At 38.9% G+C, this 27,706-nt stretch overlaps 4 protein-coding genes across 4 annotated transcripts in view; 3 read left to right on the top strand and 1 right to left on the bottom strand.

The window, feature by feature from the left end:
* Positions 1 to 226, top strand: part of LOC139875821 (uncharacterized) — a 1,064-nt gene extending 838 nt beyond the window's left edge. The window contains exon 2 of the mRNA XM_071863117.1: positions 1 to 226. This exon is cut by the window's left edge and continues 464 nt beyond it. Within this exon, the coding sequence (XP_071719218.1) occupies positions 1 to 226 (226 nt within the window).
* A 1,138-nt stretch (positions 227 to 1,364) lies between these two features.
* On the top strand, positions 1,365 to 4,168 carry LOC139875820 (uncharacterized). Its single transcript, XM_071863116.1, has 5 exons — positions 1,365 to 2,356; positions 2,749 to 2,920; positions 3,032 to 3,095; positions 3,933 to 3,997; positions 4,076 to 4,168. The coding sequence occupies exons 1-5, from the start codon at positions 1,365 to 1,367 to the stop codon at positions 4,166 to 4,168; spliced, it is 1,386 nt and encodes a 461-aa protein (XP_071719217.1).
* Positions 4,169 to 8,713: 4,545 nt separating this feature from the next.
* Positions 8,714 to 18,638, top strand: LOC139875819 (uncharacterized). Its single transcript, XM_071863115.1, has 4 exons — positions 8,714 to 9,413; positions 9,486 to 9,752; positions 9,821 to 10,176; positions 18,534 to 18,638. The coding sequence occupies exons 1-4, from the start codon at positions 8,714 to 8,716 to the stop codon at positions 18,636 to 18,638; spliced, it is 1,428 nt and encodes a 475-aa protein (XP_071719216.1).
* Positions 18,639 to 20,476: 1,838 nt separating this feature from the next.
* Positions 20,477 to 23,752, bottom strand: LOC139875818 (uncharacterized). The gene is made up of 2 exons (XM_071863114.1): positions 22,336 to 23,752; positions 20,477 to 21,402 (listed from the first exon to the last, which is right to left on the bottom strand). Exons 1-2 carry the CDS (start codon positions 23,750 to 23,752, stop codon positions 20,477 to 20,479), a joined length of 2,343 nt encoding a protein of 780 aa, XP_071719215.1.
* Positions 23,753 to 27,706: the final 3,954 nt, after the last annotated feature.

Here is a 27,706-nt window from a genome sequence, read left to right as displayed (position 1 = left end):
TACTCCAGGCACGTTGTTTGTGAATAGAATTTCTCAACACGCTTCCACTAAGATGATAAGGAAGGTTTCTGATTCTGAAATAAAACGTGTTATGTTCGATATTGGTGATAACAAATCACCAGGCCCGGATGGTTATACGTCGGCTTTCTTTAAGTGTGCATGGGATGTGGGGGCGAGGATATCATTTATGCGGTTAAAGAGTTTTTTCGAAATGGCCAATTGTTAGCCGAGTTGAACAATACGATTATTACTCTTCTTCCGAAGGTTCCAACTCCTTGTAAGGTTATTGATTTTAGGCCGATATCATGTTGCAATGTCATTTATAAATGCATTAGTAAAATTATCTCAGACATGATTAAAGCAAGTTTAAACGAGGTGGTAAGTGTTAATCAGTCAGCTTTTGTTCCGGGGCGTCGTATTTCGGATAATATTTTACTCACACAGGAATTAATGAAAAATTATCACCTAAATCGGGGTACCCCTCGATGTGCGTTTAAGGTCGATATTCTGAAGGCATATGACACGGTAGATTGGAATTTTTTAGAGGAAACACTTGTTTGTTTTGGTTTTCCAAAAAAGATGGTTGATTGGATTATGAAGTGCGTGACTACTACTTCATATTCGATTAATGTGAATGGTTAATTGCATGGGTATTTTAAGGGTAAACGGGGCCTTCGTCAAGGTGACCCGTTGTCGCCTTATCTATTCACGTTAGTGATGGAAGTTTTGACGCTTATGTTAAATAGAAACATTCAGCAATCTAATTTTAAGTTCCATCCAAAATGTGACAAAGTTAAGATTGTTAATCTTAGTTTTACCGATGATTTATTTATTTTAGCTCATGCGGATATGGTTTCGGTTATGGCTATTAAGAATGCTCTTGATGATTTTAAAAACTGTTCGGGTTTAGTCGCTAGTCTTCCCAAAAGTACAGCTTTTTTTGCGGGAGTGTCTAACGCGGTTAAGGATTTGATCCTTTCGGTTTTCCCATTTGAAGTGGGTTCATTCTCGATAAAGCACCTGGCTGTTCCTTTGGTTTCATCTAGACTCCTTTATAGGGAATGTAAAGTCTTAGTAGAAAGAGTTAAGAGTCGAATAAATGATTGGAAGAATAAATTCTTGTCCTTTGCAGGAAGAGTCCAACTAATTATTTCGGTCTTAACAGCTATGCAATTGTATTGGGCCTCAATTTTTATTCTTCTGGATGCAATTATTAAGGAGATTGAAAAACTCCTTAGGGGGTTTTTATGGTGCCAAGGTGAGTTGAAGAGGGGTAAAGCCAAGGTCAAAAGGGATGATGTTTGTCTTCCAAAAGAAGAGGGCGGTTTGAGTATATGTCGGCTAAAACATTGGAATATTGCCTAATGTCTTCTCATATATGGAGGATTTTGGTTCATAAACAATCGTTATGGGTGAAGTGGATACACACTTACAAGCTGGATGGGAGGAGTATATGGGATGTTAGTAATAAAGTTACTGATAGTTTTATTTGGAGAATAGTGTTAAGCATTCGCCCTCTAGTTCGAAGTTATTTCATTACAAAAATTGGTGATGGTTTGACAACAAATGCATGGTTTGATAATTGGTCTTGTATGGGTCCTTTAGCTGCTCTTATCTCTCGAAGAGACATATGCAGAGCGGGTTTTTCGGACAGGTCGTTGGTGGCTGATTTAGTCGATCATAACACTTTGGGTTGGCCCCCTGATTGGCTGCAAAAATACCCGCCGCTAGGAGATATAAACTGTCCTGTTATTAATGATTCGCATGATTCTACGGTTTGGAAATACAATGATAGTGTGTTCGAATTTTCTGTTTTCCATGCTTGGAATGCCCTTCGGCCTCAAGCCGGGGTTGTTAATTGGTGCTCGATTGTGTGGTTTTTGCAGAGTATTCCAGGACACGCGTTTATGTTATGGCTCACCATTAAGAAAAAGCTAAAGACGCAAGATCGCTTACATGAGTGGGAGAAACAGGTTGGGGTCCAATTGATATGTTTTTTCTGCAAAAATTGTATCGAATCCCATGATCACTTGTTTTTTGAGTGTAGTTATACGACTGCAGTTTGGTCGCGTGTTTCGACGAGAATTACATTTCCTTTAAACACCACACAATACCTTAATATAATTGATTTGTTGATCCCTGTTGCGGGTAGAGGTCGAGTGGATGTAATTGTGGCCAAGCTTGTTCTCGCGGCTACGATCTATTTCGCATGGCAAGAAAGGAATTATAGATGTTTCAAAGGGAAGGTTCGTTCGGATAGCTGTTTGGCGGATCAAATCATGTCGACGGTTAGGCTAAAATTGTTATCCTTGCGCTTCAAGGAGTCTCCTAGAGTTACGGAAATGAGGGGGATTTGGTTTATGTAATGGTCGTTTGTCTAGTCAAGTGTCTGTTTAGATGGTTGGCTAGTTGTGTTTGGTTGGTTGTTTAGTGGGTTGCAAGACACTCTTGTAACACTTGTGTCGATTTGTACTCATTCTTTTTTATTATTTTTATAATATTCATCGGGGTAACCCTTTACCCAAAAATATGGTCGTTGTCTCTCAAATTACACACTTGACACTCACTATGTATCAGGTAGAAATTGGTAGAAATTGGCAGAGGTTTTACACGCCCATTGTCGAGAATTCTGAGATACCTAGTCTTTTCAGCTTGATGATGGTAAAAATACTTGGGATTTTTTTTAATAATTTGAATTTAAATACTTCAAATGTATATAATCATATATCTTTACTGATTTTGATTCAGGGTACAAGTATTTGGAAGTAACAAGGTGAATGAATTTTACTTCAGCATGTGTTTGGAAAGTTTGATCTATATAGCTCAATTATTTGCCAACATAATAGATGTTTGGTCATCGATCCTTAATGAAGAAGATAAGACATTTGATCTTTCTAAACCGCAAAGATTCTATATGACAGTATCAGTGATTGCACTTTTATAAAAGTAATTTATTTTATTAATAACAACAAAAAAATATATATTAAAAGCATTGATTAAAATAGTGATTAACTTTTATGTTAACATATAGCAAAAAGAAATGCCTGAAGGACCATCAGAGGAAAATCAAGCTAAATTCAATACAACAGTTGATGGTATTTTTACATATCGGCCAAAAGTAGCGAAGTTTGAAAAGTTTGACATGGTATGAAATAACTAATATGAAATTACTTATTTGATGTTCGAAATTGTCATGATATTTTGGAATGTATTCTCTCGCTTAATCTTGAAAGATTCCACTTGTGAGGAGCTTTAAAGTTGTGAGGGTGGTTTGATTGATGATGTGGATTGGCTCAATATAACTAGTTTGTTGCCATTCTTAAAAATATTTTATGATGCCACGTTGAGGTTTTCAAACTCTCGTTATGTGACTTGTAATGCTTATATGCATGAGATACTTGGGATTGGTAATATTATCGAAGCCTTTACTATGCATGCTGACGAATAAATTCAAAACGTGGCACTTAAAATTGCATAGCAATATAAGAATTAATGGGAGAAAATTGACAAGTGTTCAGTCAGTTTCTGTTCATTGACGTAGTTCTTGACCCGAGACGCAAGTGGGAATACATTGCGTTGGTTGTGACCGAAACCTTTAATCTTTACAATTCCGTTGTACCTTCGAAAATGAATGATGATAAGGAAGTCTCATCCAAAATTTCTACCATTAGTACGTTTTTGTTGGGATTTGAGGTGGGAAATTCAAAAACCACATTTAAAAAAGACCGAGTTAGACAAATATTTGAAGGAAGATCGTGAACTGCTACATTCTAGTTTTGACATTGAAATGGTGGAAATTAAACCAAGTTCGGTGGTAAAATGGAATAAGAATATTAGTATTAATTTTTCATGATATTTAATTTTAACTTTGTTTATTCCATCTGTTTATGCATAAATTTTTTATTTTTATTATTATTTTTTTTTTCCAATAGTTGAGGAGTTGATCATGGAGCAACCTACTATCATCATTTATGAAACAGTGGATAACAAAGATAATGTGATAAATGAAGTGTTTAGAAACTAATCAGGTTCGCTACCTTTTTTTTTTTTTTTTTGATTTTTTGCATTCTTGTAGCTACTTTTCCGTATTAACCCTTTACTGAGATTTGCTGGTTTGTGCTTTTGCGAAGTGATTGTTTATAGTAGAAGTTGTAAAACAGCTTCATAGGTTAGTATCAGCCACTAAAGAACAATGTTTTATCATAGATACTTATGAAATTTAACACAACTGGTGTTATGCTGTTATTTGATCATTATGAGTATGAGTTCTAGCTCATATTGTAGGGCAATAAGCTGGTTTATAGCCTAGCCTTTTAGGTATATGTGGGAACTGTTGGTTACAAGTCAAAATGGGTCAAGCTAGGTTGACACATAAACAATGTTTGATCATATTTCAAAATGGTTAGTATATTAAGTATGATTGCAGAAACTAAGTTATCACCATTATAATCCGACTTCTGGGAATAAGATGATGAACGATCTTGTATGCATAACTTTAATCATCAACTTATATATCAGTTTCCCACTTGTTTGATGAAAGATCTTGTAAGCTCTATTTACAACTTTGTTATGTTTTGTAGTAATCCGACTCTTGTACGTTCTGTCAATCAACTTTCCCAATTTCAATAAGTTTCCTGAATCAATCGTCGATCAAGACGAGGGTGCTAGTGAGAAGGAGGAGGAGGAGGAATGATGGTGACGGTGACGGTGACGGTGACGGTGGCGGTGGTTTATTTTTTCAGCCATTTATTTGTACAGTAAAGTAATAATGATTATTACGTAAGCATTACAATTGCATATATTTTATTAACATTAACATTAACATTAACATTAACACTTACATACTAAACTAGTACCGAATGTCCACGTTTCAGTTATATCGGATTGTCGTTTTTAATTTATGTTCACATTATAAACGGTCCCTCAACTTCGATTATATTTACACAACGGTCCCTCAAGTTTACACTTTTTCAAGGGTAAAAAGTGTAAATATATAATTTTATTAAAATAAAAGAAACTAATTCCACCCGAATTTATAACGGGCTCTATCTTTTCGCTCAGTGCGAGTTAAATTTTTCAGAGACCACCGTTCAACTCGAAAAAATCTTACGAACCCAACGGGACTAACTCTACGCAAAACAGACATTTTTCAAAAAAACGCTAAACATAACGACAACCCGTATCTTCCCGCTCGCCATGAGTTAAATTTTTTCGATGTCAGCGTCAGACTCGAAATAATTTTACGAACAAAACGAAACTAACCACGTTCGAAACGGACACTTTTTAAAAAAACGCTAAACACAACGACAACCCGTATCTTTCTGTTCGACGGGAGTTAAATTTTTCCAACAGCACCGTTACACTCGAAAAAATTTATTGAGCAAAACAAAACTAACTACGTTAGAAACGGATACTTTTTAAAAAACGCTTAACACAACGACATCTAAAACAGCGCTTAACACATGGGCCGTGTTCCACTCTGTAAATACACAACGCTACGTTAAATATGAATACGCAGGCTGAAAACACCCGCCGCAACGCGCGGACTGGTCCGGACTAATTTTGCTCGAAATATGGATGGAAATTGCATGAATGGGCTATTGAATGAAGACTCGTTCCTATAATCACTCTCTCACGCGTTAATTATGAGTTTTTAACCCAAGTTCATGTATCTAGAAAACAATTTTACCAAACATATGCAATTTGAATAATATATCCATAACACCACTTGAACCGGTATGTTTGGTGGCGTGGCCTATCCTATGTGGCAAGCAACCAATACCAAAAGTTGGTGTATCAATGCGTGGAATTGTGGCATTGTTTGGGCATTCTTTGCCCTGCAACGGAAGTTGTAAGTTTTTACTCTTTTATTAATATAAAAATTTTATTTTTATTCTCTTTTAATACTTAACCAAATTATATTTTATCCAAGGTTGTAAAAGTCGCGAGTCAGGGACGCATCGGTCGATACCTAAAAAGGACGCGTCGGCCGAGTTGGGGGACGCGTCGGGGACGCATCGATAGTTGACCAACGTTGAATTTATTAATAATTTCTTAAATATATATATATATATATATATATATATATATATATATATATATATATATATATATATATATATATATATATATATATATATATATATATAATAGTTGATTATGTACCATAAATTTCTTAAATGAGAACTCGAATTTAAAAACAATCAAACTTCAAACTCAATTAATGTTACCGAGTACATAATCAATAAGGACGCAGAGAAAAGAGCGGCCCAAAAAATGAAAACAAACTCTAATTTTAAAATATATCAGATCTTGTCAAAAATTTGACTGACTTTGACCGTCTTTGACATACTTTGATCGAACTTTTAGCTCTGACCGTCTTTTGAGTCGTTTTCAGAAAAAAGGGACGGTGAACCCATAAAAACGACGCATCGGCCGACGCGTCGGTCAAGTAAGCCGACTTTTACAACACTGATTTTATCACATCTATCACAATACTCTAACCTACACCATAAACCTACACCGCCACTACTTCACACAAACAACCCACACGTCCTAGTCATCAAAATGTAACTCACTCCCCCAACCGCTACAAATGGTCTAACTAATGTGCATCTCAAAAAAATTCGATAAAAAGCTCTAGCAAGCTATCAAATTCCTTACTCTCCCACTTCTAATGTCTTCTCAACATAGCTATATCGTCTTTTTGTTACTTCAATACTTCCAACTTTTAAATGGACGTTTCAAAATACATTGATTGCAAACATAAGTTCGATCAGTTAATATTTTCTACTTTTATAAAAGAAATAAATTTAGAGAAATTGATCAAAATAAAAATTTTATTTTTTTATTAAAAAAAACATATTTTTTAAGAACATTAAGATTTCACACCATCAGTTTGAACGAACTCAATTTTATTTTGGCTGACATGTATTCGTAGATTTTTGAGTCTCAAACACTCTCTGTGTAAATTCGACACTAAAAATGTGTGAGTTTATGCGAATGAAATATGTATTTTGACAAAAAAAAAATTAATTTAAAATCATATTTTGGTTATAATAATACTTAAAAAACTTATTTTTATCGTTTTCCGTTAAATTTGTACCTATTGTACTGTAAACATTTAGATTAGAACACGATATTAACTAGGTTTGTTGTTAAATATAGATATTTATATATATGTTGGTTGTCAAAGTATAATAATCAATAAAGATTGATTAGTAAACGTGGTTAAATATTAGAAACAGAGATGATATACATTGTGTTAGGATATATTTATAATGGATCATGTGTTTACTCCCGATCAGCTTTTTCTATCTCATATATCTTGGTTGAAGATATATACATTGACTAGATTTATGAGTCCGTACGTTGCACGGGTACTCATCCGATATTTTTATATAGTATACTTCAGCTCTATATGAAATAACGATACTCTATAGTCATTATCATAAGTAATGTTGTGGGTTGTATTTGCAATCTTAAAATAATACATATCATAAAATTGTTGCTAAGTTAATCTTTCATAAAGTTATTCAGAACACAATCTTAAGTTATTCATTCTTGCAAATATGAAACAAATAAAAGGAACGCTCTTTAAAACGCTAATTGAATAAATATTTTTTGCCAAGCTTGATCCGATTTTCTTTTGGAAAACGGGTAAAACCAAATGACACACAGGTTTGATTGTTCATACATCATAATGATCATGCATATTTTAACCGAGGGGTCTTAACATGCTTGCTCAACGTAAAGGAGGGGTTTAAGGATCTTAGAACGTGGCTCTCCGGTCCGGCTACCGTGAATAACCCTGGCCGACATGATGATGTCGGCGGGGTGGCCACGTGATTAAGTCCACCTTCGATGACGTCCGTCGATCAGAAGGCCCCAAGCAAGGTTGTAGGTACCAGTTAATAAAGAACTCACCTGTTAACCTTTAGAAGATGATAGAGGATGTAAGTTACGTAGGATGTGTGGTAGAAGATGGCTACGTAACGTGGTATGTTGCTAACGACGATTAGGGTTTGTATTTATAGGCAAACCCTAATTCTAGAACCGTCATAGGATAGTGATAATCGTTTCCATAACCATCTCCCCCGAATCACGGATATAATTATGGAAAAGATATTTGCTCAACCGCCGTAAAGGGACCAGATACGGATCCGCATGCCGCATGACGCATGAGAGCACCCCGCATACGCACCATAGCTCATGCCCGTGTGTATGTTACATGCGCATGCGGGCTGCGGTATCATTAAGTCCCCCCAGTTTGATGTTATATGACGCAAGTCATATGATATCAAACTATTAAGCGAAAAAGAGAAAACAAAAGGACGACGAGCATTTAATGTCCTCGCGTGCGCCTCGATGCCTGTCACAATTGCAGAAGCCCATTCGGCTGACAAGACATAAAGTAACAATGCCGCAGGCGCGTGCGAACCACGCGCGTGTTTGTAATCATTCTTAACTGACACCACGCGCGATCAGCAAATGCTACCCGTCGATTGCATTACACGTGTATGGCCACGATAACACCATTCCAACCCACGCTCCCCCAATCTTGCCTATAAATAGCCCCAAATCACACACATTTTCACTTTTCCGGTGTCAAGCTTCCCAAATACGCTCTCGCCTTCAAATCTTATCAATTCCGATCAACTCCGTCATATTTCGATCGTCATTTAAAGGTCAGTCGTTCTCCATTCATCTAAAAATGACCAAAGCTAATGAAACTTTCGTAGAGAATGTAGAGTCCAACATAGGCCAGAAAAACATCGACCACTTAGTTAAGCAATACCCCCCTCTAGCGGGTTACAATCCGGTACCACCTCTGCCTAGCCAGCGAGCCCATCAGCCACCAGAGAATAAGGTGGCGATCTACGAACATGCTTTTAAGCATGGTAATTTTAGGGTTCCACCCACCGACTTCTTTTTAGGCGTACTAGATCATTTCAAAGTAGGGCTAGGGCAATTGCATCCGTATGCTATAGGCAAAATCGTTCTATTCGAGATGTGGTGTGTTGCACTCAACACAGTACCATTGGTGAAGGTTTTTTGCCACCTATTCCGCTTAGCCAACCACCATAAATCTTGGTTCACCTTCTTCGCACGCCAAAATTTCACAAAAACCCCGAAATCGAATGCGGGAAGTTGGAAAGAAACTTTTTTCTTCGTCGACCAGACCGTAGTAGGCACTGGCTTCCCGCAGACGCTCATTTGGTGCGAGAAGGTAGAAAAAGATGTGAACAAGATGCCAGCGTTGGATGACGAGGAGAAAAAGTTGTTGAAGCAGTGCGTCAACGCACAACTGGTGCACCGTTCGTATGGTAATGTTATGCTGCGGTTGGGGAAGATCTCCGCGTATTGGCCTTGGGAGGATGTGCGGCCGGCCATAGTTGGCCCCGATGGAAAGGGTAGGAATAGCATAAACGCGTACTTACATAAATTTTTGTATATTTTCTAACGCAGGCGTTTATTGTTTGCAGAGATGAGGATGAAGAAGGTGCTTACCGCGGAGGAGATTGCTGGGATCTCTTTCCGCAAGCAGGATGTGGACAAACAGCTAGAGCAGGCAGCTGCTAGCGAACATGTGGAGGAAACGCCGGCGGAGTCAGGCAATAAACGCAAGGCGGCTGGGACGTCCGAGGCTCAGAAGAAGAAGAAGAAGACTCCTAAGCAGCTGGAGGATATGCGCAACGACAATTTTGTTGCCATCGAGCCGCGGTCCGCAGACCTACCTCCCCCCATTAATGGTGAGCGTTTATTTTTTCGCATGTATACCGCGTAGAAAAAGCTGCGTACTAATCTGAGTATTTTGCAGAGCATGTGGAGGAGACGCAGCCAACAACACCGCGGGTCAACCCCGAGCTGCAGGCCACTGCCACATCCAAAGACAAGGCGATCCCCGTCGAGTCTGAGTCTACATTACCTCCTCCGCAAGGCAGCTTCCGTGTTGCCAACCTCCGCCAACTTTGCCAGTCCTCCGCAGAAAATGCTGCGGAGCAATCTGCATTCTTGCAGCAAATCTTCCCAGCAGAGTTCCGCGAGCAACTGGCCGCGCTGCCGTTTAACCAGGCGCTCAACGCCTTTGTCCAGAACGGGCTGGTATTCTTTGGGATGTTTGCGGACCAAGCCCGTCGATCCTCCAGCCTATACGATGTTGCACTGCGCAAAGAGGTGGAGTTGGGTTTGCTGCAGGCGGGTGTAGATCAGGTCAAGAAGGACAGGGACGCTGCTGAGGAGGCCCGCAAAGCTGTTGAATTGACTGCGGCCGAAACCAAGACCCTCTTGATTCAAGAAAGAAAAAAGAATCAAGAGCTTGTGGGTGCGGTTGATCAGGCAAAGGGGGAAACTGAGCGAGTGAGGCTGGAGTTGGAAAAGGTGACGAGGGAGAGGGACGATGCGGTTACCGACCGCGAGCTGGCCGAGGCAGATATGACAAAGCTGCGCACCGCACTCCCCGCAATTTCGCAGAAAGTGATGGACTCCGAGCCCGTGTCCGACCGGTTTAATGCCTATGTCGATGCGGTCAAGGACCATGAGGTGAACAAGGCTGTGCGGGAAGTGATCCAGGCATGCGGCCTAACTCCACCGTTCCCCGACATTGTCCAAAAGAAATTAAAGGAGGGAACGGCCGCGGCGCTGCTGGAGGCGGAAGAGGCAATCAAGTCCATCCCTATCCCTTTGATCAATGCGTTTGCGGCTGACCCGACGATGCCGCTTGATGGGTTTTTGAAGGAGGATTACTAGAGTAGTTTGTGCCGTAAGCCCTAATCTTAGGCAGGTAATTGTAAATGTATTTTGGAGCCCTAAGTCCCATGTTGGGCAGGCATGTGAAATAATTACTTATGTAATAATTTATTTGGATGTGTATATATGTTTGTCTGTTATGCATGCGTGATATCCTTGTTTATATATCGCGAATCAAAACAAATTATGAACCGCATGCGCATGCGCATAGTTAACCACAACTTATGCATATGCGGATGGTACTGCGTAAAATAAACCAATATTTTAGCTTACCTTTAACAATTTAGACTCAAAAGCTACTGCGCTATTGCTTTGTCATGTACTAGAGGTGCACTATTAGTTGTATGGTAAGCAAACGCAACTAAAAACAAACCAATGTTTTTATGCTTAGGAGTTCCTCAAGCAAACCAATGCGAGAGCGATTACGCACAAGCAAACCAATGCTTGTATTTTTTTTTTTTTTTTTTAAAGTCGACTTTGCAGCCATCTAGTCTGCGTGGCGCTTGGCTAGGGGAAAACCAATTCCCTTCGCCTGCTGTTATTGTCTAGCCTTGTAACCAAACAGGCTTCTGCCGCACGGGGGGCTAGAGGACACCCCTTAAGTAGGCAGGAATCGCATACAAAAAATATAAATGGACAACAAAAGTATGCGCATGTAATTATTTTTATTTGGCATTAATTATGATTACAACTGCGACATATCCGAAAGGATGAAAAATAAAATAATGTGCTAAACAAATTGGAGTGATCAAGTCCATCTAGCTACATGTAACATTTTTTCAATAACGTCGCATGCCAAGTGCGTTTCACAGGTTTGCCATCTAATGTCTCTAGATGGTATGCCCCGGTGTTGCTTGCTTTTGCTACCCTGTATGGGCCCTCCCAACGAGGTCCCAGTTTCCCAGTATCTTCCGCATGACTTGCATCGTTCTGGCGCCAAACCAAATCACCGCACTTATAAGTGCGTGAACGCACACGCTGATTGTAATACTTTGCAATTTTCTGCTTGTTATTTGCTTCGTTAACAGCCGCAGAGAGTCTGCGTTCTTCAAGCAGATTAAGATTTTCCCGTAGAGCTTCAGAGTTATTTTGCTCATCAAAGTTTTGTATGCGGAACGTTGGTACCCCAATCTCTGCGGGTACAACAGCTTCTGACCCATAAACTAAACTAAACGGAGTTTCACCAGTGCTTGCTTTGGGTGTGGTTCTATGCGCCCATAAAACCTTTGGAAGCTCATCCACCCAACCAACGCGGTCATGACCCAACCTTGCCTTGATTCCAGCAACTATATCTCGGTTGGTAACTTCGCACTGGCCATTCGCCTGCGGATGCGCCACTGAAGTAAAAGTTTGCTTAATATTAAGCTCCGCACACCAACTGCGAAAAGGATCGCCGGCAAATTGTGTACCGTTATCACTAACAATTTCATTGGGTATGCCGAATCGACAGACAATGTCTTCCCATACAAAATTCCGCACTCTTTTCCCTGAAATTGTTGCCAGCGGTTTCGCTTCGACCCACTTCGTGAAGTAATCGATTGCAACAATTAAGAATTTGACATTTCCTGCGTGTGCAGAGTATGCGTAAGATAATGACGTAAGTAGCATATTTAGCAAATGAATGGCAATATTACCTTGGCCTTTGGGGAATGGTCCGACTATGTCGATCGCCCATTTGCAGAATGGCCATGGTGAGGAGACCGGTATCATTGGATGCGCAGGTGCCCTGCTGATAGGTGCATGTATTTGGCATGATTCGCATTGCTTGACAATACGCGCCATGTCTGCATACATAGTAGGCCAATAATAACCTAACCGCATGATTTTTGACACAATGGACCTGTGTCCCGAATGAAGGGCGCATGCACCCTCATGCACCTCGCGTATAACTTCCTCTGCCTCTTTCGGACCTACGCACCTTAAATGCGGTCCCAAATAGTTTCTTCGATACAAGACGTCACCCTCGAGGGCATAAAGCGGTGCCTTTGTGCGGACTTTCTTCGCATCAGAGGAGTCCGCGGGTGAAGTGCCGTCCCGTAAAAAAGCGATGATGGGCGTCATCCACGTTGGGCTTGATTCCTCAACCGGTGCCACTAGAGGCATCATGACAATAGATTTTGCGTTGAGTTCCTCTATTAGAATTTTCTTACCCATATGATCAAAAGCCAAGGCAGCTAGTTTGCTTAGCGCATCCGCCTTCTTATTTTGCCCCCGCATTACGTGCGAGATTTGAAAAGCCTCGAACTGGTCAGCGAGATTATGAACAAGCGATAAATATTGCTGCATAGCAATGTCGTGCGCTTCGAAGTCTCCGCAGACTTGATTGCATACTAGCTTTGAATCCACGTAAGCGTGCAAGATTTTAACATTTAGCTTATGCGCGATGCGCATACCTGCTAGCAGAGCCTCATACTCTGCTTCATTGTTTGTGACAGCAAAATTAAACCGCAGTTCGTACGTATGTTCCTCACCGCCTGGACCTGTCAAAATTACACCTGCGCCTGCGCCAGATGCGCTACACGCACCATCGGTGTATAATTCCCATGGTGATAGAACAGGTGCGGGCGGATCTTGATGTTCTGCTGATGCTTCGACATCCGCAGGTATTTCTGCTAGGTAGTCAGCAAGTATTTGACCCTTAACCGCACTGCGTGAAGAAAAGTTTATTTCATGTTCTCCCAATTCGACTGCCCACTTGGCCATTCGGCCAGAAATCTCGGGCTTGTACAGTACCTGAATGAAATAAAATGATTGCGTTAGTCAATGCGGTAACCCCGGTCATTGCCGCAAAGTAATCATGTACCAACCTGTTTGATTGGCTGATCAGTTAGAACCACAATCGGATGTGCTTGAAAGTATCGGCGTAAACGCCGCGCTGTATGGACAAGCGCATATACTAACTTCTCTATTGGCGAGTAGTTTACTTCGCTTGATGTCAGCGTCTTGCTTACGAAGTAGACCGGCATTTGTGTCTGAGAAAACCTCAGCGTTAAAGTTCTGCGAAATAAATAATGCAAGTAAATTGATAAGTTACCTTTTCGCGGTCTGCGATGAGAACTGAACTGATTGCTTCCTTTGATGCCGCAAGGTACAGCGTTAACGTCTCCCCAGGGACTGGCGCAGTAAGTGTTGGTAACTCTGCAAGCACCTTTTTCATCTCCTGAAAGGCTGATTCTGCTTCCTGAGTCCAGACAAAATCCTTTTTCTTCAAACAGTTTTTCAAAGTGTTAAAGAATGGTAGCTGACGCTCTGCGGCTTTTGACAAAAACCGCGTGATTGCTGCGAGCTTCCCAGTGAGACTCTGCACATCTTTCTTTGTTTTCGGAGATGGTAAATTATCAATAGCTTCAATCTTTTTGGGATTAGCCTTGATACCCCGCGCTGTCACCACATGACCTAGAAACTTGCCTTCCTCCTCTCCAAAGCTACATTTAAGCGGATTAAGCTTCATGTTGATCCTTCGCAGAGACGCAAACGTTTCTAGGATGTCTGCGAGCATGTCTTCTTCGGTGTTGCTTTTGATTACCAAGTCATCGACATACGCTTCAAGATTTCTGCCAATTTGAGGCTTGAATGCTGCGTCAATTACACGCTGATAGGTCGCGCCCGCGTTCTTCAAGCCGAAAGGCATCTTTGTGTAACAATAAATACCCTGCGGCGTATGAAAAGCAGTCTTGTCTTCGTCTTCCGCAGCCATTAGAATTTGGTGATAACCTTTGTATGCGTCCAGAAAGCACTTATATCTGAATCCAGACAAAGATTCAACCTTCCAGTCTATCTCCGGGAGAGGGTAATTGTCTTTAGGACATGCTTTGTTAATGTCTTTAAAATCAACGCACATTCGCCAGTTACCATCAGCCTTTTTCACCAACACCGGATTGGCAACCCATGTTTGATAACGCACTTCGCGTAGAATGTTTGCTTTGACAAGGTTGTCTACTTCTGCGCATAGCCAATCACTGCGGTCTAAAGCCATATGTCGCTTCTTTTGTCTAACAGGTGTGAGCGATGGATTAACATTCAATTTATGTTCCGCAATGTCCCGCGGGACACCTGTCATATCTGATTCGCGCCATGCGAAAACATCTGCGTTTACGGACAATATACCATGTAACTTAGCCTTGGTTTCAGCTGATAAACCTGCGCCGATTTTTATACCCTTATCTGGATGCAAGCGATTAGCAATGACCGCACTGCTTGCAATCTGCTCCCCGATGCTAGGGATGTTAATTTGCACAACTGACGCACATATCTCAATCTTTTGATGTGACGCCATTGTGGCAACTCCTCCCTTAGTAGGAAACTTAATCAAACCGTGCACTACCGAAGGTATGATGTTAAAACGCCGTATGAAATTTCTTCCCAGTAGCGCATTATATCGCGAAGTCGAGCGAACCACATAAAAGTCAACTAATTCGTTCCTTATTAACTGCGGATTCTTGTCATCTTCGAGCTCTATTAATAACTCTATCCGTCCCACGGGCCATGAGCTTTCTCCGGAAAAACCAGACAGCGTGATATCAGACGGACGTAGCTGCGTCTTCACGTGTGCGGGAAGAAATTGATAGCAATGCTCGTACATAATGTCAACGCCGCTCCCAGTGTCGACATGCATGCGCTTGACCTGCACCCCGCAAGAAGGAATGCGGCACTTGATAATGATAGGTTCATTCACCCTGTCAATTGACATCACAGGAGGGAAAGTGATTGGAAGAAGTTCCCAATCCTGATGATCGTTATACTTTCTTCGCTGACCTAATTTCTCTGCGTCAACCATGTTAATGGTTAAATCAGCATTTTTGGTCTTATCCACTTTCTGCCACGCGAAGGTTTTAGTTTTTGACCCCTCTTCTGCGGCTTTCCCTTTATCTTTCTTTGGCGGTTTGAGGTGATCCAACTTACCCGCACGGAGCGCCTCCAGTACCCGTTCCATCAAGTTTTTACACCTATTCGTATCGTGCCCGTAATCATCGTGAAATTCACAATACTTTGTCTTATCCCGCTTACCAAATTCTGTAAGCGGAGTTGGGACCGCGAAGGTCGCGCATACTGGCTCCGTCGCCAAAATTTCTTTGGGCGTTTTGGATAAGCTTTTAAGAAGCGCATAGTTCTGATTGTTGATGCCGTGCTGATTATTTTTTCGATAATTGCCACTTGATTTCCCTTTATCATTCCTGATAGGACCACCGCTAGGATACCTTCCGCGAGAGTTGTTACCACGATTTTGATCGCGCGAACGATCATCATCGTCCTTCCTCTCGTTGCATGTGCTAGCTGTTGGAATGTCATTATCTTCGCCACTCCGCATATAGTCGTGGCATTCATTAAGCGCCTCAGCATAAGTTGTTGGGACTGTATGGCGCAGACGCCTTACCAGTGTTGGATGACGTTCTGAGTTTATACCATGTATGAGTCCGGAAATCTATTGCTCTGGTTTGAGATCTGGTATACGCAGGCACTCATTAGTATACCTTGTGAGAAATTCGCCCAAAGATTCCTTGGACTTCTGCACGATGTCATGGCATTCAATGTGAGTGCGCTTGCGTGGTCTCTGATTCTGATATTGCAGTAAAAACTTTGTCCGCAGATCCATAAACCCGGCAATACTACCCGCCGGCAACTTATTAAACCACTCACGAGCAATACCCTGTAGTGTCATAGGAAATATCTGACACGCAACCGGATCCACCCAGCCTTGAGTGCGCATTGCGCCTTCGAAGCGCTGTAAAAAATCATCTGGATCGGTCAGGCCATTGTAAGTACCCAACGTGCTAGGTATCTTTGGTGCTGATGGAAACGGGTAGGCGGATATATGCGAAGGAAACTTGTCAAAGGTAGTCGGTAGCTCGAAGGGTGGTTTAACAGGATCCCCTTTCAAATTTGCAAAGAAACGCTTCATCATGTCCTGAACAAAGTCAGGTTGTGAAAATAAGTGAACCATATCGGGAGGTGCGGCCTGCATGAATTGACTTGCAAGATTTGCCTGCCCTTGAACATTTTGCCAAGGTTGACCCTGCGTCTGCGGATATGACCAAGGCTGCTGCGTTGGAAAAGAGGGATAACTTGAAGACGCAGAGTACACAGGTGGCTGTAAAGGAAGCGAAACCTGTGGCGCAGATATCTGCGAAACTTGAGGATACACACTTAAAAGCCCAACTGTATGCGCTGTGCTTTGCTGCTGCGCTGTTATCGGCGCCCAATGAGAGTTCGCATCTGGGATGACCCCAAATCCCCAACTATTAAGTAACGCCTGCGCATCCGCAGGAGTTAAAAATTGTGAAACTGGGCGCGGTGGTTGCCAAGGTTGCAACGGTGTAAATGACGAATTCTGCTGAATGCTCTGCGTATGCAGAGGTATTGAAACAGTGGTACTGTAAATAGGTACCTGGCCGCAGCAAACCACATGCGGCCCCGTTGTTCCACCGCCAACGCCTGCAAAGATGACCCTTGGATCCACTGTCGAAAAGTCCAGCCGCGTGGTTGTGACTGGTGAGTTTGCTCTTGGCGGTGTGACCCCGTCTGAATATATCGGCTTGTACCTCTGAAAGGGTTCGCCGGATATAGGTGGAGGGTATATCGTGTATCCCGCCTGAGTAGCGGCCTCCGTAGTCATAACCGGTGCATGTTGACTACCAGACGGTGCGTTCTGAACATCTGTTTGGGTATGTTCCGATGATTCCTCGGAAGTCATGATACTGTTAAAGAAAAAATTCAAAAATTTTGTAAATAACGAGTCATACAATTCAAAACCTTAAAAGAAAAAGCAATTAAACAGTCTTGAATTAATTCGACTCTCAATGAAAGCACCACTTGATCATGCATATTTTAACCGAGGGGTCTTAACATGCTTGCTCAACGTAAAGGAGGGGTTTAAGGATCTTAGAACGTGGCTCTCCGGTCCGGCTACCGTGAATAACCCTGACCGACATGATGATGTCGGCGGGGTGGCCACGTGATTAAGTCCACCTTCGATGACGTCCGTCGATCAGAAGGCCCCAAGCAAGGTTGTAGGTACCAGTTAATAAAGAACTCACCTGTTAACCTTTAGAAGATGATAGAGGATGTAAGTTACGTAGGATGTGTGGTAGAAGATGGCTACGTAACGTGGTATGTTGCTAACGACGATTAGGGTTTGAATTTATAGGCAAACCCTAATTCTAGAACCGTCATAGGATAGTGATAATCGTTTCCATAACCATCTCCCCCGAATCACGGATATAATTATGGAAAAGATATTTGCTCAACCGCCGTAAAGGGACCAGATACGGATCCGCATGCCGCATGACGCATGAGAGCACCCCGCATACGCACCATAGCGCATGCCCGTGTGTATGTTACATGCGCATGCGGGCTGCGGTATCATTACATAAGAAAAAATTCAAAATAGTTGTTCATACATTAGAAGTAAAAACCAAATTCTAAGAGTTACAATGCACAATTGCATACCTCGGAGAATCTCCAGTATAGTGCATCACAAATGATCCTTTAAACAAAATATTTTTTAAACGCAATATCAAAAGCAACATATATTTAAGAAAAAATTAAAATTTTAACACATAAAAGAATGACTACCTCTTCTCCCTCATGCTCTATATTTCCTCTTGTTTAAACTTTTGTATCATCCACATATTTTAGTGCAAACCTATCAAATACAAATCATATGAAACAGTCCACATTGGTTTTTTAACGTCACAACTTTAATCTTTAAGAAGAGACTATTTACAATCCATATACAATCCTGATCAAGCCAAAACTAATAGTCTTGAACCAACTTTCATGAGCAGTCAACTCAGCATCTTGTCAATGGTCAACACAAAGCGCCACTGCCTGATGCAAACCCATTGCACGCTTGTACCAATGATTACAAATTGTGTTTAAAAATCACATAAAAAAATATTGTACAATAGAGATAACAAAAGGTCAAAGTCAAAGGATACATATATGTACATTCCCGCTATACGTGGCTGAAATAAAATCTCCCCTGTTTGAAACCGCTCTCGTTTAAGAGTAAACAAACCAGCATCATCCACCTAATATGATGCTTCTGTATCTTTACACAATTTGGCTTCATAGTCAAGAGCAACATAACACAGATTCTACATGTTGATACAACCCAACATTTATTTATGATTTTAAAACCATATAATTAGGTTACATCTTGTCAGAATAAATAAGTAATTTTATACCTCTTTCAAAGAGCGCATGGTATATAATGAATCAAAATGTAGATTTATTTGTTGCATTTGCTCCCTAAGGTATCCAGTAAGCTTTAATGTTCCAACTTCCATAGCTTCCACACTCACTTTGTGCATTATCTTGCCATAAAACTGTAAATACAACATATAAAAGTTACAAATAATTCAACATTTAAGTTACCATTTGATAATCAATACATCATACTTGGGACAACAGACATTTGATGAAAACTAATATTGACCAAAATTCCTGAAGTTCTTTTTGCTTCAATTAAAGGTTAAATGGCCTGCTCATGGTCAGACATGTACTTAAATACCAAAGAGCATTATGTCAGACAACGGCTTAAGTAAACAATAAGTTGATACAAGTGGATGTACAGTGTTTGTAACGCACGATTAAGTATCGTCTAGTGCTAATATTGACCCATTCTGAAGTGACATACATTGATTGTATTAAAGAAAAATACTTGTACATGATTAGCTATGTTATTCAATATCTTCATGTAGAAAATTATTAGGATCAAGCTCCCCACTGTAATAGCCTGAATTAACAACAGAACTTCTTGCATCGCTTTCCATTCATAACTAATAATCAATATAATTGTCTTTTTGACTAAGGTTGATTCCAATTTTTGATCTTAAAATATCAAGTGATCGGAAAGTTTTTACCTACTGATAAAAAATTGGTGGGCCATCTAAACAACTAAAAAAATTTATCGCTAGAGTCGAACCAAATTTGACCATCACCCATTATGGAACCTAACTTATTTCAAAGAAAGGGATTATAACTTATTTACCTCCCATGTCTTTTTTTACTGCAGCGATGGTGCCATGTATCTTTGTATCACCATCTCTAATATACAACACAAGATGATCGGAAAATCCGACATACTTCTTCATGTCCATCATAGTTTCGCTACATTCAAGCTTAACTAATCACATAAAATTCAATATTATAAAGAATACCGTGACTTCTACATTCAAGTTTTTAACATATAAATTCCCCGGAAAAAATAAATAACCGAAACTTATATTACTACTCAATTAATTAACACTTTTTAAGCATAAACGGAAATTAAATTAAGCTTAATACCTTGAATTTTTAAGATTGTTGCAAGATTGTATTTTAGATGATGAATACGACTTAAACGATCAAAGAAATGAGTATCACGGATTCACGTATAAGATTATTACCTGAAAAATTGACAATTATTAAAATTTATTCAATATGAACTAAAATAACTAACCTGTCATAATTATAACGATTTGTTCATTGATAATTATAAACGATAAACGGGATAAACATTTTTGATACAAAATTAGCAATATGGCGAAGTCACCATATTGTGAAAATCTAAAAATTTGGACGATTTGATCAACGATAATTTAAATACAGAAAAAATAGTTAATGAAGTTGATATTAACAAACCTGGACTACAAACCATTGTGAAGAAAAGATAAAACCGCTAAAGTAGACATCAAACGATTTATAAATCATTGCCCTAAATATCATATCACCTGCGATTCCAAAATCATCGAAAGAAAAACTGATAAGGTTTGCCGAAATTGAAAAAATAATGGGTTTGACTCAGAACAAGTCCACTATGGGTTCGTGTGATTTTTATTCCCAATATCACATCTGCCAAACCCATGTCTTTCATGTCAAACTTCGATTTTAACATGTCTTTTGTAGATTTAATCATCTTCTCATTACTACCAGCAATGAGCATATCATCTACATATAGACAAAGGATAACATATCCATCTAGTGTGTCTTTCACATAAACACACTTGTCACATTCATTGATCTTAAATCCTAAATCAAGCATGACATGTTCAAACTTCTGGTGCCATTGTTTGGGAGCTTGTTTTAGTCCATACAAGGACTTAACGAGTTTACAAACTTTCCTTTCTTGTCCAGGCGCTTTAAACCCCGCGGGTTGTTCCATGTAAATCTCTTCTTCGAGATTTCCGTTTAGGAAAGCGGTTTTCACATCCATTTGATGTACTTCCAAGTTTCTAATGGCGATAATGGAAAGTACCAACTTGATTGAGGTTATTCGCGTTACCGCCGAATATGTATCAAAGTAATCTAGACCTTCTCGTTGTCTATAACCTTTGATCACCAACATTGCCTTATACTTATCAATGGTACCATCTGGCTTTAACTTCTTCTTGAAGATCCATCGATAACCTAATGGCTTGCATCCCGGAGGAAGATCCACTAACTCCCAAGTATGGTTTTGTAAAATAGAATCTATTTCACTTTTAATGGACTCCTTCCATTGAGGTCCTTCAGAGGAAGACACCGCTTCACGGTAAGTTGTAGGTTCATTTTCAACCATGTAACTGTGAAAATCAGGACCTTCTGTCCTTGCTCTTTTGCTTCGTCTCAGCTCAAGCTCTTCTTCTTCAGATTCTACTAGTTTCTCATGAACTTGTTCATGAAGTGTCTCAACTTCAACATGTTCATTCGCAATGCATGGAAATACATTTTAAAAGAACGAAGCATTTCTCGATTCCATGATCGAACCTTTATGTATATCCGAAATCTTGGATTCATGCACAAGGAACCGATAAGCCGTACTGTGTTCAGCATATCCAATAAATATGCAGTCAACAGTCTTTGACCCTATCTTTTGTGCCTTAGGTAGTGGAACAGCTACCTTTGCTAGGCACCCCCACACTTTGAGGTACTCATATGATGGTTTTCTTTTCCACCATAACTCGTATGGGGTTTTATCCCTTTTCTTTTGGGGTATCTTATTTAAAAGATAGTTTGCCGATAGGATGACATCCCCCCACATTGACTGGCTTATACCCGAACTCACCAACATGGCATTCACCATTTCTTTCAAGGTTCTATTATTTCTTTCAGCAGTGCCATTTGATTGGGGTGAGTAAGGTGCAGTGAATTCATGTCTAATGCCATTTTGCGCACAAAATTCAGCAAAAGGTGCAACATATTCACCACCTCTATCACTGCGGGCAACCTTGATTTTCCGTTCAAGTTGATTCTCAACTTCATTTTTATAAGCAATAAATTTCTCAATTGCTTCATCTTTACTTTTCAATAAGTAAACATAACAATACTTCGTGCTATTATCGATAAACGTAATGAAGTACTTGTTTCCATTCCTCGTTAGAATGGATTTCAAATCACACACATCAGTGTGAATCATATCAAGGGGTTCGGTTATTCGTTCAACCGATTTGAAGGATGATATTGTTAATTTGGCTTCAACACATGTTTTACATTTATAGTTTGAGTCAATGTGTAACGTTGGTATGCAATTCAATTTAATTAAGCGACGAATGGAATTAAAATTAACATGACCTAGTCTACCATGTCACACATTAGAAGACTCAAGCAAATAAACAGAAGTAGTACTTGTTTTATTAGCTTCATTGTTAATAACCATTGCATTTAGCTTAAACATGCCATTAAGGGCATAATCCTTACCAAAATAAACACCACTTTTGGTCAACACGACCTTATCAGACTCAAACACAAGTCTAAAGCCAAACTTATTCAATAACCACCCAGACACAAGATTCTTACGAATCTCAGGAACATACAACACATTAGTCAAAGTAAGTTCCTTTCCAGAGGTCATTTTCAGGATCACATTTCCTTCACCCTTGATATCAGCTATAGCAGAGTTTCCCATAAACATCTTATCTCCACTAGTAACCTCTTTGAAAGTTTTAAAGAGGCTCTTATCAGCACACACATGACGGGTAGCCCCAGTATCAACCCACCACTCTCTGGTATTAGAACTAACCAGATTAACCACGAAAATCATAATAGTGAGGTCAGAAACCATAGCAACCAGGTTGTCAGCATCATCAACCATGTTAGCTTGTTTAGAAGTGTATTTCTTTGACTTAGTGCACTGATCAGCACGATGACCCGGCTGGTCACAATTAAAGCATTTGCCAGAGAAATTTTTCCTCTTGGCAACACCCCCTTTAGGTCCAAACTTGAACCCTTTTTCCTTGTTACTCTTCTCAGTCTTCCCTTTGCTCTTGCTACCTTTTGAGGATTGACAGTGTTCAACAATATTAACCTTTGCTGAAACAGGGGTAATGCTCCTTTTAAGAGCAAATTTGTTGTCTTCCTCAATACGAAGACGGACCACAAGGTCTTCAACAGTCATTTCCTTTCGCTTATGTTTCAAATAATTTTTGAAATCAACCCAGCTTGGTGGCAGTTTCTCAATAATAGCTGCAACTTGGAAACCCTGGCTGATTACCATTTTTTCCGCATGTATGTCATGAATAATGACTTGTAATTCTTGGATTTGACTCATAATAGTCTTAGAGTCAATCATCTTAAAGTCCAAGAATTTAGCTACTACCCATTTCTTGGTACCAGCATCTTCAGTCTTGTACTTTCGCTCTAAAGACTCCCATAATTCTTTGGCAGTCTCTATTGTGCAGTACACGTTATAGAGAGAATTCTCCAAACTATTCAAGACATAGTTCCGGCACAGGTAATCCAAATGTTTCCATGCCTCAACCGCGCTCACAATTTGAACATCCCCAGCAACAAGTTGGGGAGCGGTTTCAGTTAAGACCCTCGCAAGGTTCAACGTTGTTAGATAAAAGAGCATCTTTTGCTGCCAACGTTTAAAGTCCACACCAGTGAACTTTTCAGGTTTCTCAGCATGAGAAACTACCGCATTCGGTAGTGTTGCAACTGTCGCAACAGTAGCATTAACAATGGAGGAGCTTGGGATCGATATTATCACACCAGTATTCGTAGCAGCAACGGTATTGAAATCCGGGTTCGACTGAGTATTCATTCTGAAAAGAAGTTCGATTAGTAATAAGGTCGATTTTACAAATAATTAATAGCAACACTAATGAAGTACATACATAAATCTCATGTACATTTAAATATGATCTACAAATTTACATAAGCTGAAAATTGTATAACACAATATTATCATGGTTACACAAAACGATTGCAAATAAATGTCAAGCTCCAGCAAATTAAGCATGTTGATTAATTTTAACAAGCACTATTAATACATATGTATTAAATAATTGCACATGCACATGGTCAATTAAGTAACTGTGTATATTAAATCTCGATCATGTTCATGATTTGAATCACATACAATATAAACAATAAATATACTAAATCAGTTTATATTCAGGTCAGAAACTTATATATAGGGTCAATATAAGCGGGTCATATCATGAACAAAATAGCACATGTATGTATTTGTTAAAAACAAACAGTTTCGGTTATACGAGGAGTCTTTAAATCATAATAATCAGTTTATATCGATGTATACTAACAGCAGGTCAATGTCTCTAATTTACAAACCGTGCAGTTTCAGATTAATAGACATGTGAGTACTAGTTAAAATCAGTAAACGCATATAATAACGGTTTAGTTCATAATCAGCAATCAAATCAGTTTCGTGTAGAAGAACCCGATTCTGTTTAAGACTGTAGGAACGTATGCATACGAAACTGATAACACAGATATTACAATAAACATAAAATTCATATGAACTGTATGCGGTATAAAAACTCAAAATATAATTCGATGAAACCGAATACAAAAGTTGAACCGGGCTTGTGTTTGATACAATTCCCTTAAACAGATTCGGCGTCTGTTCCCAGGGTACACCGGTTGAAAGCAGCGTACTTCCGGACTTAACACTTGCCTGAAAAGAAGTTCGGAAGCAGAGAGACAGCAGAGAATCTGAGTTGAAAACGGTTGCAGGTTTTGTTAGTTGTGTGTCTTGTTTCTGCAGACTTAGCCACTATTTATTTACAGAAAAGTTGCAGCTTAATCATTCCAACAAGTGAGTGGGTAATCATTCTATATCATGATCAACCATTCCACTCAATCATTCGAACAAGTGAGTGGGTATCTAATCAATCACTTGTGGGTCTCAACAGCTCATCACCAAGTTGGACAATCATGATCCAACTACAACTGTATGGACCAAAATAAATCATATTGCAAAAACAGGCCACGCACGGGCCAGAATTTTCGGAGCTGCATTCATGTCCGCAGGTCGTGCGGGCATGCCCATTGGATCACAGGAAATCCCAAGTTTTTGCACCCCCCCCTGCGCGAGAGTATGTGCTAGAGTAAAATATGGCATAAGGTCTTGACATAGGTTTGGAGATAAGAACTTATATACCTCTCATAAGTTTATCTCCACTCCCATGTGAGACAAGATGCATTCCACTAGATTTCCATATTTTTGCATCAAACACACAACATTGAGACTCGATATCTCATTCACATTCTATCCGTTTTGGACACACTTTAGCTCGTTTTAAAGTCCTCGTCAAGGACTACAAAATCCACTAAATAGCTACTAATATGTATTACGTTATCATATATTAATATGTGTCCAAAGTTTGGTAAAAACCATTTATTTTATCCAAAATTTCCAACAGATTAGTGGTGGCGATTTTGGGATAAATTCAGAGAGAGGTGTGATGTGAAGTTTTGAGAAACCCTAAAAAAAATGAGAGCAGTCAAGCAACCCCTAATTTTGCATGGTTCACCCATCGGATTAATTTAGATGGCCACGTCATTAATTAACCATAATCAAGTTTAATTAGCAAAAAACACGTCAGCTTACATGATTAAGGGAGAATTTGGAGGTGCCAAATAGGATTAAGCTTACTGATTTATAAATATGTATAGATTCATGTACCCGATGTGTATTTTTTTTATTTTTTTTGAACGAAAAATTTTATCAGGCTTCTAGCAAGAAACTAGAAACAAACAAAACAAACAAACACCAATTACATAGGCTTTATAAGTCAATCGTTCCACGAGATATTATCTTTACCTCGACTAGACAACCAATTAACAGAAAACATTCTAATCGAATCAAATACATCCTCCTTCTTTACCCGATTCACCGAAAAAAGTAATTCGCTACGGAACTTCCAAACAACCCAAACAACAGCGACCCCAATCACTTGCATATGATTCTTTTTATGGGTCTGAGCAGGCCATTGGTCAGCCCAACCCATCCAACAACTCAATTACAACAATTTGGAAAATCAACCTCGGTCCACTGTTTGACCTTTTGCAATATGTACCCAATGTGTATTACATACTGAGTATATGAAAAGTTAAAATTTTTTATAAATAATTAAATATATATGGAGTACTACAATATTCAATGACTTATCTATCTATAGTTAATATTAAAATCCTATAATGATAATTTTATTATTAGGCTAATTCCTTTATTAAGAAAAAATTAAAAAGAAAAAGAAAAAAATCTAAGCATAGTGGGTGATGTCATTAATCTAAATAAATTTGAATTAAAATTAAATCTTATTAATTAATTATTATTATTAAATCTTATTAATAGTTATTTTAATTAATAAAATTAAATAATTTTGAATAATTTTAGTTAATTATTATTTTGAATTGAGTACGAGAATGTATAAAAGTTAGGTAGAAGGAAACCAATTCTAAATTTATATTTTAACTTACACTTTTAAAATAAAATAACAATTGATATTATCTCTTATGATTGGATGTGGATTGTTTAATATGCATTTTAGGTGTTTGATGAAATGTTCAGCTGACGAGTTTTTTAGTCGGACTCCGTGATTCAACGGGTCATTAAACTAAATAACTTTAGCATTTAAGTTCACTTAATACTTAAAACATACCATTAAACAATGATGTCTTTATTAGGCTAATTCATTTGTTAAGAAAAAATCAAAAAGAAAATAAAAAAATCTAAGCATGGTGGGCTATGTCATTAATCTAAATAATTTTGAATTAAAATCAAATCTTATTAATTAATTATTATTATTAAAAATCTTATTAATAATTAATTTAATTATTAAAATTAAATAATTTTGAATTATTTTAGTTAATTATTTTGAATTGATTACGAGAATGTATAAAAGTTAGGCAGAAGAAAACCAATTCTAAATTTATATTTTAACTTACGCTTTTAAAATAAAATGACAATCGATATTATCTTTTATGATTGGATGTGTATTGTTTAATATGCATTTTAGATGTTTGATGATATGTTCAGCTGACGAGTTTCTTAGTCGGACTCTGTGGTTCCACGAGTCATTAAACTAAATAACTTTAACATTTACGTTCACTTAATACTTAAAACATAACATTAAACTGTTTCGTTTAAACAAACCCGTGGTTTCACGGGTCATTTCACTAGTTTTATTTTATTTTCTGAAAAATACGTATATATAATTTTCAAAATCTGATATATATCTGTGAGGGGCTAATCTACCAAATATCAGCACGGACCAAGCGAGGGCGGTCGAAGGCAAGTTGAGGGCAAGACAATGCCATTGGTGGCCTTGAGGGCAAGAAGAGGGTGGAACTTTTTTTTTGTGGCAAAAAATTGAATATTATTAAACAACAAACGCTCCTTAGCAAGGCGCTAAGAGAGAATTACAAAGGTTTTTGAAGCCAATAGTTCCAATTGGAAACTATATGGCCTCGATTTTTTAGCCATATAAAAAAATACATTTTAATAACATCAAAAATACTACTCCTACGAATAACAATGTCATTAAACACGATTCCGTTACGAAAGCTCCATAGAACCCATAAGAGGGTGGAACCTATTAGGAATGGTCTTATGTTGCAATTTGAATTTGTATGATATGTAGTTATAATAGTATTCTATTGGCTATGTTGTGTGAATGTATGCCATACTATTAACTATATTATTACCAACAAAGCATTGCTTCAATGGTACCGCGGTTACACTTGTGTA

This window comes from Rutidosis leptorrhynchoides, chromosome 11 (assembly GCF_046630445.1).
Source record: "Rutidosis leptorrhynchoides isolate AG116_Rl617_1_P2 chromosome 11, CSIRO_AGI_Rlap_v1, whole genome shotgun sequence".
Classification (NCBI taxonomy): Eukaryota; Viridiplantae; Streptophyta; class Magnoliopsida; order Asterales; family Asteraceae; genus Rutidosis; species Rutidosis leptorrhynchoides.
The sequence above is the reverse complement of the archived record's forward strand: the minus strand, read 5'-3'. Positions and strand labels throughout refer to the sequence as shown.